Genomic DNA, 16,433 nt, shown 5'->3' with positions numbered 1-16,433 from the left:
TTCTGTTTGGAGGATTAAAGGACACATTCATGTAAAACCCTTAACAGAGCATATGGATTAGATTAAATGAGGACATTTCCGTGTGCCTCTCTGATGAGCGCATATTCCCTAGGATTCCTTTGTGCTCTGAAAATCCCTCACAGGGTGGGGTCCAGAACCAATAACAATGTCCCAGATAGCGTCATTCAGCCTCACAACAGTCCGATTAGGGTTGGAGCTGGAATTTCTAAGGGTCTGTCTTCACAGCCTGTGTTCTTTCTACTCATTACTGAGCTGAGATCAACAGTGACTAAATACCCTAGTTCTTTTTACATGGGCCGTGGCCAAGTCATACGTCCTCCGGAGCAAAAGTTCTGAGGCTGCCTTCTGAGGGCCAACTGGAGGTCCTATATATGAGCCTGGCCTCGCAGTGGCATGGGGCAGTGTCACAGAGCTTGAGATTTCCCATTTCCAGGAGTCCCTCCAGCTGATGGGGTCTAGAGGTAGTGGACCTCCTGAGTTCTTAGAAAGCCCACTACACATGGCCTTTTTCACAGTGGTCTGTCCACTGGCTGCACCCTCACACACGCCAAAGGCCTTGGCCAGCTCTTCGACTGTCCCTCTGAGACCCGTCAACTACTTTCAAACTGGATGGCAACCCTCTTCCCAGGATCGAGACACTGCCCCCTATCTGACCATGTATAATATAGTCTTTGGCGGGAGACTTTTGCTATTGCACACGTGAGACCTTGAGGCCCTCAGACATAGTGGTTTGCACAATTCAACTCACTGCCACTCATGGGGCCAGACCTTGGTCCAGACTGGCACCTCTTCCTCAGCCCCACCATTTCCACCTTATGCCTCCTTCCCTCTGACTCACTGAGGAGTCCTTAGCATGCAGACCCCGCCAAAGCTCTACCAGTTGTGACACTTATATCCAGAAGAGGGGTTCTTTCCTCAGGTGGTAGACACAGTTTCATATGAATGGGGGTTACAGGAACCTGGCAGAAGAAAGAAGGTATACTTACACTTACAGGTTGACTTTTTGGCACATCATAAACACCTTCCTTCTTTTGGCTGGTGGGAACCTGTGGAAAAACCAAATTCAACACAGTCAAAACACTTTGATATTCCACTTTCAAAGAACAAAGCAACCCCAATCCAACTCCAGGCTGGCTGAGTGTGGAGGAGAACAGCCCCCGAGGCCCGAGGGTCCCAAATCAAAGGCAGGCCAGGCCCCTTCCCTAGGGACAGCTGGATGAGGGAGGAGTGTGTGAATCACCTCATTAATGTCTGCAGGGGGTCTCTGCCACTGGGCTCCTCACAGAATCACAGAACAGGAGGCTGCAGAGACCTCTCCTCAGGGGTCACATGGTGGATAAAAATCATCCTCGTTTCACCAAAGACAGAAATGGGACGCAGTAAAGTGTTCTGACTTGTGCGAAGTGATTAAAATTAGTTTGTGGCTGAGCTTAAGCTGCTTGGTGCACAGACTGAGATCCAGGTTATTTAAAATATAGCAAATATCAAGGTCCCAGTATCAAGAATGGCTTCTGCTGGGATCGTAGACAAGCCACGGGATATTCACCACAAGTTTTTTTTTCCAAGAAAAGGGGTCATCAATGGCATGAAAAGCGTAAGACAAGAATCCGGAAAATCTCAATTGTTTTTTAATATGTATCTGTATTTTCTTCCCTCCCTCACTCCTCTGACTCATCCATCTGGTCTTACTGGGCCACTTGGTAACTTATCACCCCATGCAGGTCACTTAGCTCCTCTGAGCTTCACCATTATAAAATGGGTGCTATTGGCTCTGCTTCTCGTTTGGGTTATTGTGGGGATCAAAGGAGAAAAGAGATGATAAATAAAAACTATTAGGACCTAAAACACTGTAAAGTGTTAGAATGATGGCTTCTTTCACCACTGATACATTATACAAGCAAGTATAAGAACGTATTCTGTCCTAACACTAACAACAGTAGACATGTTGAATACTTTTCTAATGAGTCAATCAAGGGCTTTACACTGAAACATTCTGGCTTGAAAGCAATCACTCATGCTTCCCAGCACCCAGCACAGGGCAGCTCACACCGCCATCGGATGCCTCAGCCTGTAGTGATTTTACAATTGTCTGCTAATCTGTGTTCCTTTTCATGAGACTCGGAGCTCCTCAAGAGCAGGCATGGTGCCTGCAGCTCAGTAGGCATTTGGTAAATATCTTCTGGGTGAATGTATCATCAGAAATGTGGGCAACAGTGAAGAAACGGAAAAAGTGTCTTTTAGGCTTGGACCAGTCAACTCTACCACATGAAGAAGGAGGAATTTCAGCTCATTCCTCAAGTCCCCTTTGCTGTTTCCACTCTCATCAGCTTAACTTCAAATCCTTATAAAAATCTTAAGAACTCGGTATTAGAATCTTCACTTTACATAGTAGAAAGTGAGGCTCAGAGATGTTAGAGGAACTCTTCCAAAGCTTCCAAGCTAGTTAAGTGATGAGATTCAAACCCAGCTCTTTCTGGCTACCAGACAAGGCACGAACTCACATTGACAGGGTGCTTTCTGTCTGCCAAGCACTGTTCTGAATGTTTGTGTTTACATGTATTCTCATGTAATCCTTGGGACCAGTCAGTTGGGTAAGGATGACAACTGTGTTGCAGAGGAGGAAAAGGAAGCAGAGGAGGGGTTCTGCAGGTGAGCGGGGCTGCCAGAGTTGGAGTCCTGGCACTTGGCCTTTTAACTACGACACTATACAGACAGTCCCCACCGTCCCGTCCCCATAGCTGTTCCCACTGCTTCTTTTTCTTGGACATCACATTCTACACTCTCAAAAGGTTGTGCACATTTTTGCAGAAAAGAGGACTATGAGAGAGCATGGAGATGCAGAAAATGCACTTTCTGAGCTGCTCTTGCAAACCTCAGCTCTCAGGTAGCCAATGAAGAATGTAATTTCTTTGCTCCTGATAACCGGCCACCATCTAAAAGAAATCCTCTAAGAATGCCTACCGAGCCCTTGTTAACAAGGGCCAATAAATTACCAGCCCACACTTGTATTTTTACTAGCTCACCCTTTCCTGCGCAAAATGAACAGCATTTCTGTTCCCCGTAATTCACGGCTCACTATGGGCACTTAGCAAGTTGAACCGCGGCTGACTCTCAATTATCCCTGCAAATGGAGGAGAAGCGGCAGGTTGGATAAACCCAAACTATGCATAATTGAAAAAGCTTTGCTGCTTGGCTCTCCCATGGGTGAGATATCAATCTGCCTGTTTGTCCTTTAAGATTTATGTCGGCTGGGAAGTCTTCTCGGGAGCCTTGCTTGGCTCTCTACCTGGTGGGAGCCTTCCTCTATACCCTCTGTAACCTCTGCTACAGCCTTCCACTAAAAAATCAAAGTGGCCAAGAACCTATTATGCATTGTGCTCTGTGCTTTGCCCGGGACAATGATGGCGAAAAGCTGGATATGGCCCACAATGGAATGGAGTTCCCTGTCTTACTGGGGGGAGGTGGGAAAGAAATCGGGCTACTCACATGAGCATAAAATGTGCTTTATCTTATGTGGGACCTGTCAAACCACACTGCAGCTGTAAGCTAGGGCAGGACAGATATGTCACTAGCCTGTTCCCCATCGGTAAATACCAGTTACGCAGGCAATGTTTAAGCATCAAACGTTTACCATGTGCATGCCAAGGGCAGAACACTGGCAGAAGTGCCCGAGGGATGAAGATCAGAGGGAGCCTGGTCCGGGTTCTCCTCGCTACCTGGCTGGTCCCTTCTGCCTGTAGACCATTTCATAACATGACACTGCAGAGCGAGTGAGAACAGTTCTGAAGCAAAAGGAAGCAGGAGATCTGGTTCCTGATCCCAGCTCTGCCACAGGCTGTGGGACCTCAGAGTGTCCCTTTGTTCTCCGAATCTCAGTCTTCTCACCTAGCTGTCGGAGACATTCAAGGGGGTGCTTAGAAACTCCCAGGGGGCCAGGACCACGCCATGGTCTAGCCCATCCCCATGTGCCCGGCACACGCTAGGTGCGCTAGCCATAACTGCGTTTTGAATGAAGGAGTTAACAGATGTGGGATTATTGTCAAAGCTACACGTTAACCACCGTAGGTACAGAAGGCACTTTGAGCTCAGCAACATCCTAAGAGTGTTAGAGAGGCAGTTTAAGGGTTGAGTGACACAGGAGCAGAGACTTATCATTTTAAAATAACAATACTTGACACATTATGGGCGATTAAAAATGATTTTCGAACCAAGGAACGTGAACAATGCCTGTGTGGAAGGCTGCGGTCTTGCTGGCGCAGGAAGCTTGTTAACGTGCTACAGAATACCGGGTTGAGAAGCCGAGGCTCTGGCCTTGGGCCCAGCCCTTGAATTGCAGGACTTGATTTCCTTACGGTTTAAAATGATAGTCATCATAGCTATTCTTATCCTCCTGAGTTATTGCAAGGGTCAATGTTAAGTGAGGTGTAAAAACCCTTGTACCGCAAGGTTCTGTGTTGTTTTAAAAAAGATGACGGATAACTTTTTCTGGTGCACGCAAAAAGAAAGACAATTATTATTATTAATCTAGTTTGGAAAATGAGACTACTGATCCTCAAAGAGAGGTTACATTTACTCAAGAGTCTCTCCCTCCCTTACACGGGGGTTATAAATAGCAAAGTTAGGTGAGGTTGCAACTTTCTGCTAGGCTCTCTGACAGGAGGAGGTGAGCAAGTCATGTTCTACTTCACTTAATACATCATCATAAGACATCTTGAACAGCGTCGGGTACCAATGACATTCTTAGGAAGTAAAGGGAACCAACATTTACACAGAACCTACTATGTACCAAGCGCTTTACACCTTCACATCACTTCTAGAAGCAGATGACGTAGCGTACCTCATTTTATAGCCCAGGAGATTGAGATACAAAAGTTATGTACTTCGCCCAAGACCACAAAACAGCTCAAGGATTAGGCCCCAGGTGCCTCGTCTGTCCCAGTGATAAGGTCTGCCTCGTTCCACAAAATGGAACGGATGAAAATCTGAGACCACCCTGGGCCAAGCTGAAGAATAAGAAACACTGCAATCTACTCAGGAGGAATAACTATGGAACACTCACTCCTAGGCTCTTAAAACACAAAGAGGAGCCCAGATCCTAATCGCAGCTCCTTAAAAGCCCAGCCTTATCTTCAGGCCCAAGAGCTTATCTCTCCTTAAGCAAATTGAGGCTCAGCTGACTGGCAAAGCAAGAGAGGAGAACAGAGGGTTGATAAAATATTCATTTCCTTAAATGGTACCTTCCTGCTAATGATGGACAGACGGGAAGATCCGGAGGTCAGAAGTGTTAAAACAAGTGTGATTTTTAGATAGTGACTTGATACCTACACAGAATCCAATCATGAAACTCTGCATCAGGATATTCTGAGCTGAAAAGAACCTTGGGATTTATTTATTTACTGAGGTCAGAGAGACCTGGCTGTGAGTGAGGGGGCCACGTCTTATAGCTCTGTGACCTTGGGCAAGGCACCTCATCTGTGTGAGCCCCACTGTTTTGTCTGTAAGGTGGGAATGACGGCGCAAGCCACACAGTCTTATTGTGAGAGATAAGATATTGCATGTAGATCCCATTCACAGAGCCGGCCCACAGTCAGCACTCAATAAATGTTAAGTAGCTACAGACCACGCGCGCGCGCACGCACACACACACACACCACTTCTAAGAGTCTTGTTTGCCCCGTAAAGCAAGCCAACATGATTCTCTAAAGAATCACTGTCCTGTGATGAGGCATGAGTCACAAAAAGCAGCAAAGGGCCCGTCGAGACTCTTCTGTCTTAGCTGCTCATTTTACAGATGAGTACACTGAGGCTCGGAGACAGAAAGGAACTCGACAAGCTGGATGAATGGCTGAGTTGGTACCTGGACTAAGATCCTGAATCCACACACTGTGTGACCCAGGATAGAGTCTCTTCTGTACATCCTTCACATGATCTTGCTTCATTCTCATTCCAAATGTGAGTTACGGAGAAATTACTCCCCTACCTTATCACTGGGGAAAGGGAATCTCAGAGAGGGCAAGTATCTTGCCCACTACCACTCAGCCAAAGTTAGGTGGTGATGCGGCCAGAACCAGAGCCCAGTTCTCTGCCAGCCTAGACGAATTCTTCCTGCACACAGGATGTCCCACACTCCCAGCAGTCCCCCCACAGGGCACAGTGGGAGCCCCGCCAACTACTGCTCAGTTGGAATTCAGAAACCTTGCGCTGAAAAGCCTAATTTTGTCTTGAAAGGTGTTTTTTCTTCAGAGGATGACTGGTTAATGGCTCCTTTGGCCGCATATTCAGACACCACAAGATTGTAGTAATTTAAAATCTGACACCGAGAACAAATATGCAAGTTCTCTGTGTAAAGATCGGAAACTTTGTGAGTGATGATTTTAAACAAAACTTCAGAGCACAACCTCCCACTTGCATCCAATCCAGACAGTTCCAGGGGATAGAAATACTTCGATTATTACTCCATGGGACTGGCTTAAGCCGACTTGTTGGTAGAGCTGATGTGATACTTTGGTCATTTAGAATTCTGTGCATTAGACAGAAATTGAAAATCTGTTTTACTTTTATTACACAAGTAATGCATGCCAAGGCAGAAAAGCAGACCGCACAACTGAGTAAATTAAGAAAATTAAAATCACTTATTAAATAAATTTTTTCCTTCTTCCATAATGTTTATGTTTCAAATTCAGGCTAAAATTCTAATTAGTGAAAAACTGGATGTTGTCATATTTGTTTGATGTGTTGCTATGGTGCAATTTCTCAAACTCTTTGATGGAAAAGCATGGGGGAGGATGTGTGAGTTCTGCCTTCACTCACAATGGGTCTGATCTCAGCTCTAAATAGCTATACAGTCCCCGGGAAGCTACTCAACGTCTCTGAGTCTCAGTTTCCCCTTGTAAAAGCGGGATTAAATACCTACTTCATAGCATGTTTGTCAGAATTAAATGAATCACAAAGTGTGTGCAGTGCTCTTCACATGAGCAGACATTTAAGAATATTAATTTACCTTCCCTTTAGGAGGGGTGAAACCTTGAGCTGTACTTTCTTTTATTCAGTTAATATTCCCAGTGCTGTTTTGCAACAGTGTTTTGAATTTGTCCTTGATTTTCAGGAGTGCAGTTGGCTTTTTAAAGAAATTTGATGAGCACCTTCTTTGGAGAAATGAAGGACCCTCCTGGATTACTTTATTCCAATGGAATGTTTGATTCTTGAGTCCACTGAAAATAGTTAAGATCCATTAACAATTAAAACACCGCACTCAACGGGCGATTGAACATTTCTACAATAAGGCGTAGAAACTACTGGTCAATCGGTAAAAGCCAACTCAGAGGAAGGTATTTGACCAAGCCTGGATGACCTAGTGCATGGAGAGACCCTGTGAGGAGCGTGCCCCAGGTTCTGGGGACCTGTCCGCGCAACGGAAGGAGGCAGTGGCGCAATGGAAAGAGAGAGAAGCGATTTTATACCTGATAAATGTTTTCTTCCGTTTCGGGATCACGGATTGGCTCGTGTCCAGCCTCAAACACAATGTACTATTATGGTGCGGCCAGAGAGGAAAGGTCAGAGGGGAAGAAGAGAGAGGGGGAAAAAAAAGGCATTTGGAATTTAGGATACAAATCACAGTGAGCATTAAAGAAACAGTCGCAGCAGAAAACACCTTCAAGAGACAAGGGGATCACTGAAACGCTGCACGTGCCTTGCACACTCCTGCCTTTTCTAAGGAAGAAGGTAAGGGTCTGATGGCTGTGAGGGCATGGGACCCCGCGTATCTTTCTGGAGATGTGGCCTCTTCATGCGACGGCATTTGCTCGCAATAATATCGGCACGTGCCAGGCTGCTGAGTGCGAATGACATCTCCTGGGAACATCTAGTGGCCCGACTTTGTAATCTGGGTAGTAGCAATTGCCCCCCTTTGCTTCTCTCAAGCCCAACATCCTCACTTGGCCCGGAAGTGCTTACAAACCACAAACCTCCTCATCCCATAGATATCACCTGATTTTACGTTCTGAGTTTTAAATATTGAAAATCGGTTTTGTTTTGTTTTTTTTCCTGTGCATGTTTCAGACTTCTACAGGACCGGGCCATTTCAAACAGGGCAATATTCTTCAGTCTCTGTGAGTCAGTTAGCCAGGGGACGAGCTCATATCTAGACAAATTCTCACCCTCAGCATTCTAGAGGGAGGGCATGCCGCTGGGCACATCTTTGGCTTTTGTTAAAAACCACACAGGCTAGATACTTCTACTTCAAGTTATTTGTATTATATTACTTATTTTATCCATATTATTTTATTTTTGTCACAGCTATACCAGCTTTCTATGTGGAAATAGGCACTGAATAACAATGTGTCACACACACACACAACCCAGGTGTGTCCGGTTAGAAATAGAAGTTTTGGGTTTTATGTCCAACAAGTCCATTTTTTGGCTTTTTCTCCTTAGGAATAAGCATGAGTGGGTTTGGGGTTGTGGTGGGAGGCCTCCTCTTCCCTTCTTTCTGCATCTGTTTGTACAGAGCACATAGTTGGATCCAAGAGAAGTCATGTCTCTGGCCCCACCTGGGCTGCAACCTTGCAGAGTTCAGGGAAATCTATGGGCTAGGACGTCTCTAGGGTCTCCCTCACCCTCCTCCCAACAGCGCCCATGGCATGAGCTGGCTCATCAGAGGGGCCAGAGACTTGCCCCCACAGCCTTCCCAAAACTTACAAACTGCCCTGCTTGTACTCCAAAGTCACCAAAACTCAGTCCCCAGCCCTGGTTCCTAAGTCAGAGAAGCCTCCTAATGAACTTGGAATATTCAAGACACTCCCGAAAACACCCAGCTCTGCATATTTATAGACTGTGGAGGGGGCCGAGGCAGGGGCAAGAAGGGAGAAGTGTATCTCCAGATCTCACGTAATGGATGTCAGCCAAACATCTGTTTGTTTTTCATGGAAACCCAGCCCTCACCCTGGGAACTAATCTCCATCCCTCTCCAGGCTCTGCAGTCAGGGGCTCTTCAGGAGCTCTGCAAAGTGTCTGTAGCAAGGGCCTCGCCATTCCTGACCCTAAAAACCCCGACGGCTTCCAGAAATTACCTGGTATACAGGATCTTCAACATCCTCTTCCAAAATTGTCTACAGCAGAGCGAGAGAAGGGAGGTTGAGAAGCAGAGGATATAAATAAAGGGAGAGGTATGAAACTGTATTCAGAAATTACAGGACAGTAAAGAAACCAGCTCTGGAGGGGAGAGGCTGCTGGGTCATTTCAAGTACAAAACAACCCACAAAGGAAAAACGAGCCATCTTGTAGCCACCCCCACCCCCACCTTTAACAACAGCAAAAGCAATTGTGTCTTTCTGTTCTCCTCCCCCGGAAATCTTCCTTGGAATTCAAAATTTCACTTTCTCGAACATGTCCAGGATTTCAGAGAATAAAAGATCATCTCTAACTGTGTGCTTTGGGTGCCTGTAATTTACACGGGAACCTTTCATCTTTGTTTATTTCTACTTGGCAGCAGGAGGACAAGCCCTGACTATCAGTTTTCGCGTCTGTTTAAGGCCCAATCTTCTCTAGTGCTCAGAGAAATTCACGGGTATACCTGATACACAGCTTGTTCGCACTGCTTATCCTTTTGTGCCTTTTTTTCCAACTCTTCTCTTTGCTTCAATTCATAAATAAGTTGAAAGAGATCTCTCAAGTCCAGAATAACAGGTTCAGCCTGGAGTAAAAGGGGGTATAAAGTGCATTAGTAAGGGAAACGTCCTGAGCCAGAGAGGCCTGTTTCTGTTTTTTGCCAGCTACAGCCCCCGCCCTTCCTGTTCCTATCAAACTGAAAGCATTCCATCTTTAATTAATTCTACCTTGTTTATATTGGTTTAGCAAATTGCATCTAGGCTAAAGTTCATTTCTTCAACTAATTATATTTGCAAATTCATAATCATAAGCATAAAAGGCACTGCTTTTATTTATTAGTAATTTCGAATACAATAAAATTAGGGCAGGCCTTATGCAAAACAGCTATTTGTTTTCTCTTATTTTCTTTTTAAATGAGGCTATGAACACAAGGAAACTTATTTGTATAGCGGTGCCTCCATCCAACTTAATCAGAAAGGAAAAGAATTAGTCATTACAAAATACACATTAGAAAAAACAACAAGAAGACCGGATGGGCCTGAGCCCCCCGTTTCCTTGCTCCGAGGCTATTTATGCTCTAGACATGGGCGCCTAAGCATCAGCATGGTCTCGACCTACATCAGAGGCAGGCTTCAAAGACCCACAGCGTGACCGGACGCACTGTCCCCTAAAGCTACTAGGAGAGGAGCCCTCCTCGGATGGGGATACTCACCGCCTGGGCTGTTTTTATGGCAACAAATCTGTGATTCCCTTCCTTCCCACAAACGTATCCAAAGGCCCGGTGATCTGTGATGTCCTTTGCAATGTAGGAAATTTCGTGAACAGCATGATGATGCTGAAGAGCCTAGTGGAGACAAAAGGAAGAGCATATTTCACGAGACTTTCCCTTCGAGCTGTTGATCCATAGGAGATGTGTTTCAGCTATGTGTGAACAGGCCCGAAGGGCTTTGGAAAAAGCTGTTGGGTCCAGATGGAAGGAAAAAGAGCCGCGCCTGCCCTTGAGAGATGGAGGCTTCCCTCCATGGTCTTAGTGCTGTGACCAGAGAGAAAAACAGGACTGCTCACATGCTGAAGGTGCATCTGTGGCGGTGGCTTCCTCAGCTTGCCAGGGCCAGTCAGGATAATTCAGTGGGGCAGGCTCCGGTTGTAGCTCGCTTCAGGACACGGCCCAGGCAAAGCGCTGGTGTGATATTTAACACACTCCCACACCCCGGGCCTCTGCACGCTGTGCTGGAAGAGTGGCACTCTGTACGGATACTGGGGCGCCGTTCAAAGTCACAGAACTGTAAACGTGTGTGGGTGCCACCCTTTCTTGACAGATGGTGACAGTATCTAAAGGAACGAACACCTTTTTCTATCTTGTCCAGAGTCACCATCTGGGCCAGAGGTGGACTCCCTTAGTTCTGAGACTTTTCATGGGCTGGTTGCTCTGTGTGCAATGCCCATTCTTCTACCCATTTGCCTGAATCCTAGTCCCTTTTAAAAGGGCATTTGAGGGGTGCCCGGGTGGCTCAGTGGGTTAAGCAGCTGCCTTTGGCTCAAGTCGTGATCCCAGGGTCCTGGGATCGAGCCCTCCTCAGGCTCCACGTTCAGTGGGGGTCTGCTTCTCCCTCTCCCTCTGCTCACCTCTTTCTCTCTCTCTCGAATAAATAAAATCTTTAAAAAAAGACATTCGAATAGCACCACCTCTGCGAAACCTCCCCTGAGCAAGGCTTGCTTTCCCTCCCCCTGCAGAAATAATTCCATAGAACTTCAGTCTCTACTGTTACCTAGATTCCTAACTGATTCCTCACACACAGCCCCCTGCGCTCTTGCTTTCAAAGACCTTCCTTCTCAGATAGATTTGCCTGATTCCTGGTCTGCCTTCCCCACCAGGCTCCATCTTCCTCAACTCTGTCATCCTAGAACCTTGCGCTGTGCTTGACCCACAGTTGCTGAACTCAAGAGTAAACTGGGATAGTTGACCAGTAATTAGAAAACCTTTTGAAACTGATCGTCTCTTCTTTATTACCTAAGCCTCAACAAATGCTCGCCATCTTGTTGGCGGTGATCATCTTTATGGCCGTTTTCCTGTACTGAACCTACTTAAAGCAACCCTCAGTGGACAGTACTCTGCGTAAAGGCTTACACAGGCAGCTGGGCATTAAATGATATGCTTCAAGTCCTTATATGAGGGGTCTTTTTATTATATTAGGTATTAAGAGGCTTGAATTCTAGCCACTGTGTGAGCACAAGGCACTCACTGCACCTCTCTGGACCTCTGTCTAGTCTTCTATCCAGTGAGAAGTTTGTACCAGATCAATGGCTCCTAACCCAAAGCCCAGGATCTCCTTGGGTCATCAAAAGTAATAAAAAGAAGTCCTAAGCAATTTTCAACATTTCAAAAGGTGAAACAGAAATTTATAACTATCCTTAATTAAGACAACACATGTCATTGTGCACGCAAATGAAAATGCCAAGTTTAGAATTGTATCAGGTTACTGTTGTACTCCTTAGTTTATCTTTGAGAGCCTTCTCTTTAGCATTTAGTTTGGGTTTGAATAACTCAAATGGGAAAGTGAATGACTATAAATACATTTTTTTGGTGGACAAAATTCCTTGCCACTACTGAGTCCATGGAGGGAGGGAGACATTTAACACAAAGGTGACTTAGTTATGAAAGTGGTGGGAATCACAGGAGTAGATGTTCTGGAAGGTCTTGTTCTGTCACCCCAGATCCTTTAGCCATGAGGACCGTGAACCACACAGCCAGCCTCTCAGGTCAGTGGGCACATGGCTCTCGTGATGGCCAGCACCTTAGTTCTGGACCCCTGGCCCTGACCTTCCAAAATGCCATCTTTCTAGGCTTCTAACCTCATGAATCATTTCTGCCGTAGAATTTGCTGCTGCACCTTAACCTCTCTGACTACTCTTGGGACTCTCTCTTCAGGTTCATCATGCCTTGTCATGTTGCCCACTGCCCACTGGACATCATGCTTGGAGGGTGGTGTCCCCGCCTGGTCACCCTTGCCCCTAATCGGCCATAAGACAACTGTATAATTCTCATGAATCCTGACCCAAATAAAGTTGGTGAGGAAGGAAATGTTTGTTAGTAAAAGACTCAGAACCCATTTATTCCTGTTTTATTAAGAGGACATACTTAGCTGGTGGAGGAAAGCTGCTCAAAGGGCGGTGGCTTCTTCATGGTGTTAATGATGTAAAACATGAGATTTATACTCAAGCAACACAGGGTTATTGTTTTATAGGCTTTTGTGAACTAGAATGGTATGCAGTAGGGGAAAGTGACAGACAAAGACATCCTCCTTCTCTCCCCTTTGCAGAAAGTATTTCTCTCTCTGCATAATATGGACAGTGTTATCCGCGTCTCCTATTATATTTTTTTTTAATTTTATTTATTCATTTCAGAGAGAGAGAATGAGAGAGAGCACATGAGAGGGGGGAGGGGCAGAGGGAGAAGCAGACTCCCCGCCGAGCAGGGAGCCCGATGCGGGACTCGATCCCGGGACTCCAGGATCATGACCTGAGCCGAAGGCAGTCGCTCAACCAACTGAGCCACCCAGGCGCCCTCCGCGTCTCCTATTAAATCAAAGTTTGACGACAGTAGCTTATTGATTGCCAAGTGGAATATTGCTCTAAAATTAAACTGTGATTAGAAGTCTTCCTGGTGGAATGAGATTTGGAGATGATTGTGCAAGGGTAAAATATCACCTACTATGCAAGAGAGCAGATGGAGATGCTTTAATTTATCTGGGAATCCTCATTAAGTGTTTTAGAATCAAAACATTTACCTAATATTGCCTTGCCAAGTGTAGCTCTGTGCGTGCCTGAAGTGCCTAAAGATATCTGTAACATTATCTTTTTCCATAGTTAATTTTATGACATGTTAAAAAGGATTCCTGTGAAAGCGGCTCATTTATTTGGAAACGAAGAATCATTGAGGGGCTATGTCTCCACTTTCTCCAACCTCAACTGCGCAGACATAATACAGACACATCAGAATCAAGATAACCCCTATGGTCGTATTACTGCATTCATCTTGGCAACTCAGAGAATCTTGCAAATACCTGTTCACTGAGGCTCAAAACTGCTCCATGTTTTCAAGTAGATTTTATCAGCACTATCAAAGCCAGAGGAACCTTAAACATCATATTGTTCAACTGTGTTTATGAAAATACTGAGGGTCAGAGAGTTCTGGAGGGACCAGTCCTAAATGCAGCCCTCACTTTCCCTATGAAGGATGACAAAGCAAGATGATGTAGGATCAGTGTCTCCATTCCTTAGATTCCTGCCTCCCTAGTCCAGCAACAAAGCCATGATCCCTGAGAGGCTGGGATGAGGATGGGGAGAGCTGGCCAGGAGCCAGAGCCGAAGCTGTTCTGGCTTCCGGCAGGTATCGGAGGTCAGAGAGAGGTCATAAATCAGAAGGTTTGGGGTAAAGGCCAGTTTGCTATAAGAATCTCAAAGAAAAAGGTCAAGACAGCATGCTCTGGGAGCGAGCACTTGGGAGCTTGTGGGTCTCTGTGGTATCTGCTGAGAAGTCAGGCTGGAAAGGTGTGGTGAGGCCCTTCGTCATGGGAAATGAAGATCGTTTCATCCCAGGAGTGTTTCTGTGGGGACTTTCTGGGGCAGCATGAGTTGTTCTGGAAGGGGGAAACAATAACTGGGCCAGAAGGGGAGGGAGGGGGGAGAGGAAAGGCAGAGTCTGGTCGTCCTTCTTCCATGCTTCCTTTGGAAAACAGGTTTTTTTTTTGTCTTAGAAAAACAGTCTAGTTATTAAAGTACTGCCAAAAATCAAAGCAGGTATTTGGTTTTAGAAACAGTCTTCAACAACATCCTATTTGTCTGCCAAGGCCTATTCCGTGTCTCCCATTCTGAACCCTCCTTGTTATACTGTGCATGAAAGTTGTTATTGAAGAATTCTGAAGACAGACTGCAGATTAGCCTCCTCAGTCCCGTCTGACCTTCCTCCCACCATTGAACTTCAGGTGACCCAGGCTGCGAACAGTCTGAAGAGCCCATCACTGCCCCTCTGGGTTCTGTACTTCCCCCACCTCTGTGCCACTATTCACAATGTTTTCTCTGCTGATTGCCCTCTTCATCCCCTCACCCACGCTTTCGTGACTCTGCATAACTAAATCATACATATGCTTGAAGTCTAGCTCCAACAGCGTGCTCATCCAAGGAAACTTCCCTGACTCATTTCCCTCAGTGATAATTTTTGTCCCAGATCGCACTGCACTGTATTTATTCTTCTATCTGGGATGCCTCGCATGTCTTCATCTTGTTTTACATTTACGCCTCCATCCAGTTATTCATACCGTGTGTACTTGCCGAAGAGCTGGTGGGTACCTGGTCTCATGCTTGGCACTACGTCCACCCAGATATTATAACACAGGTCCTTCCTTGAGAACCTGTCCTCTGCTATTCAGTTCTTATTTGTCCCCCAGAGCCCTTTGGGACCAGGCACTCTGGAATGACCAAGGAATAGTCTGGGCTCTCAAAAGCCAGCCTATGTGTATGTATGTGGAAGGGAAGGGGCTCCTTTTCTGCTAAATACTCAGAGGAGTTTGCATATTATGCTGTCCCTGTTCCCATTTCCTAGAGGCGTGTAGTGTGAGGGAGGGATCTGAATCTCAGCTTTGTGGCAGCGAACAGAGCGGCCACAAAGGGCGAGTCACCTTATCTCACTGAGCCTCAGTATTTTCACCTGTAAAATGGGAATGATCGCTCCTTCATGGAGAGGAAATGAGGAAGATCCCTTGAAGTATCTAATGGTATATCTGGTAGATGGTAGACTCTTAATACTTGGGATTTTTTTCCCCAGGCAACTGAGTTTAAGATCCTCGATCTATTTGGACTACACAGTATCTAATCACCAAGCATGCTTCCCTCAGGTGAGGCCTTCTTTAGAGCTGACAGGGTAACTGTCCTGGAGTAGACAAAGGTGGCTGAGGAGGAGAGTCTACTGGGAAATCAAGTTACTGGGAAAGTGAGAGGAGCTGAGGGTTAGGGAGAGTTTCAAACATGGTGACATCATCAAAGAACCTGGGCGGTGCCATCCTGGGAAATTTAACCCTGTAATTTCCACCTGTATAAATCAGTGAATTCCTTTTGGTCCCCAAGACTGTTGGAGGTGGATTTCGTATTATCTGCACCTGAGACTTTGGAATGATATAGTGATCTCATTATCCCGGTCTTAGGAGGAAGCAGGCTCAGAAAGAAGTGACTTGCCCAAGTAACAGCAGGCTGGCATGGGCTTTCAGCAATTCTCACTGACACTCAAGTCTCTGCCTGGTTAATGGTTAGTAGTCCTTAATACTGAACTGCAATTTTGAATTTGCTTTGGACATGTATTAGGATAAAACAAGTACAGAAAAACACTGTTACTAGAAAGCAAGCTTTTCAGTGAAAGAAAAATGAGATACAAATAGAAAAGTTAAGAAATAACCTGATAATTTTAAATTTGAATTTGGAAATATCAACATGAACTCATGACTTTAAAACTAGACTCCTACCTGCCTCCTTAGCGCAGTAGGCAGCGCTTCAGTCTCATAAAACTAGACTCCTACCACTGTTCGCGGAAAGGGCCCAGGAGCAATGAGCACACCTAATGTGGCTATTTATTACCTAGCTATCCAGTAATCTATTGATCTCTAACCTATCTAGAGAGAAAGAGAGTCAGAGAAAGCAAATATGGCAAAAGGTGAAATGTTCTGTTTGCTTGAACGTTTTCATGATGGGATGCTGGAGACAAACACAGATCCTAGCATGCCTCTTTCTCTACCTCCCACTCTCTCTCCCTCTCT

General features: G+C 45.7%; 1 protein-coding gene across 1 annotated transcript in view; it reads right to left on the bottom strand.

Moving 5' to 3' along the window:
- DAB1 (DAB adaptor protein 1) overlaps positions 1–16,433 on the bottom strand; it is a 282,080-nt gene that overhangs the window by 55,236 nt on the left and 210,411 nt on the right. Inside the window, exons 5-7 of the mRNA XM_054512854.2 lie at positions 10,340–10,471; positions 9,593–9,712; positions 1,008–1,067 (exon numbers count right to left, since the gene is read on the bottom strand). Of these exons, the coding sequence (XP_054368829.1) occupies positions 1,008–1,067; positions 9,593–9,712; positions 10,340–10,471 (312 nt within the window). The remainder of the gene's footprint in view (positions 1–1,007; positions 1,068–9,592; positions 9,713–10,339; positions 10,472–16,433) is intronic.

The sequence above is a fragment of the Mirounga angustirostris genome, unplaced genomic scaffold (assembly GCF_029215605.1).
Source record: "Mirounga angustirostris isolate CCGP_5_RB_7025 unplaced genomic scaffold, mMirAng1.0.hap1 SCAF_4, whole genome shotgun sequence".
In the NCBI taxonomy this organism is placed as follows: domain Eukaryota; kingdom Metazoa; phylum Chordata; class Mammalia; order Carnivora; family Phocidae; genus Mirounga; species Mirounga angustirostris.
This window is presented reverse-complemented; position numbering and strand designations above follow the sequence as displayed.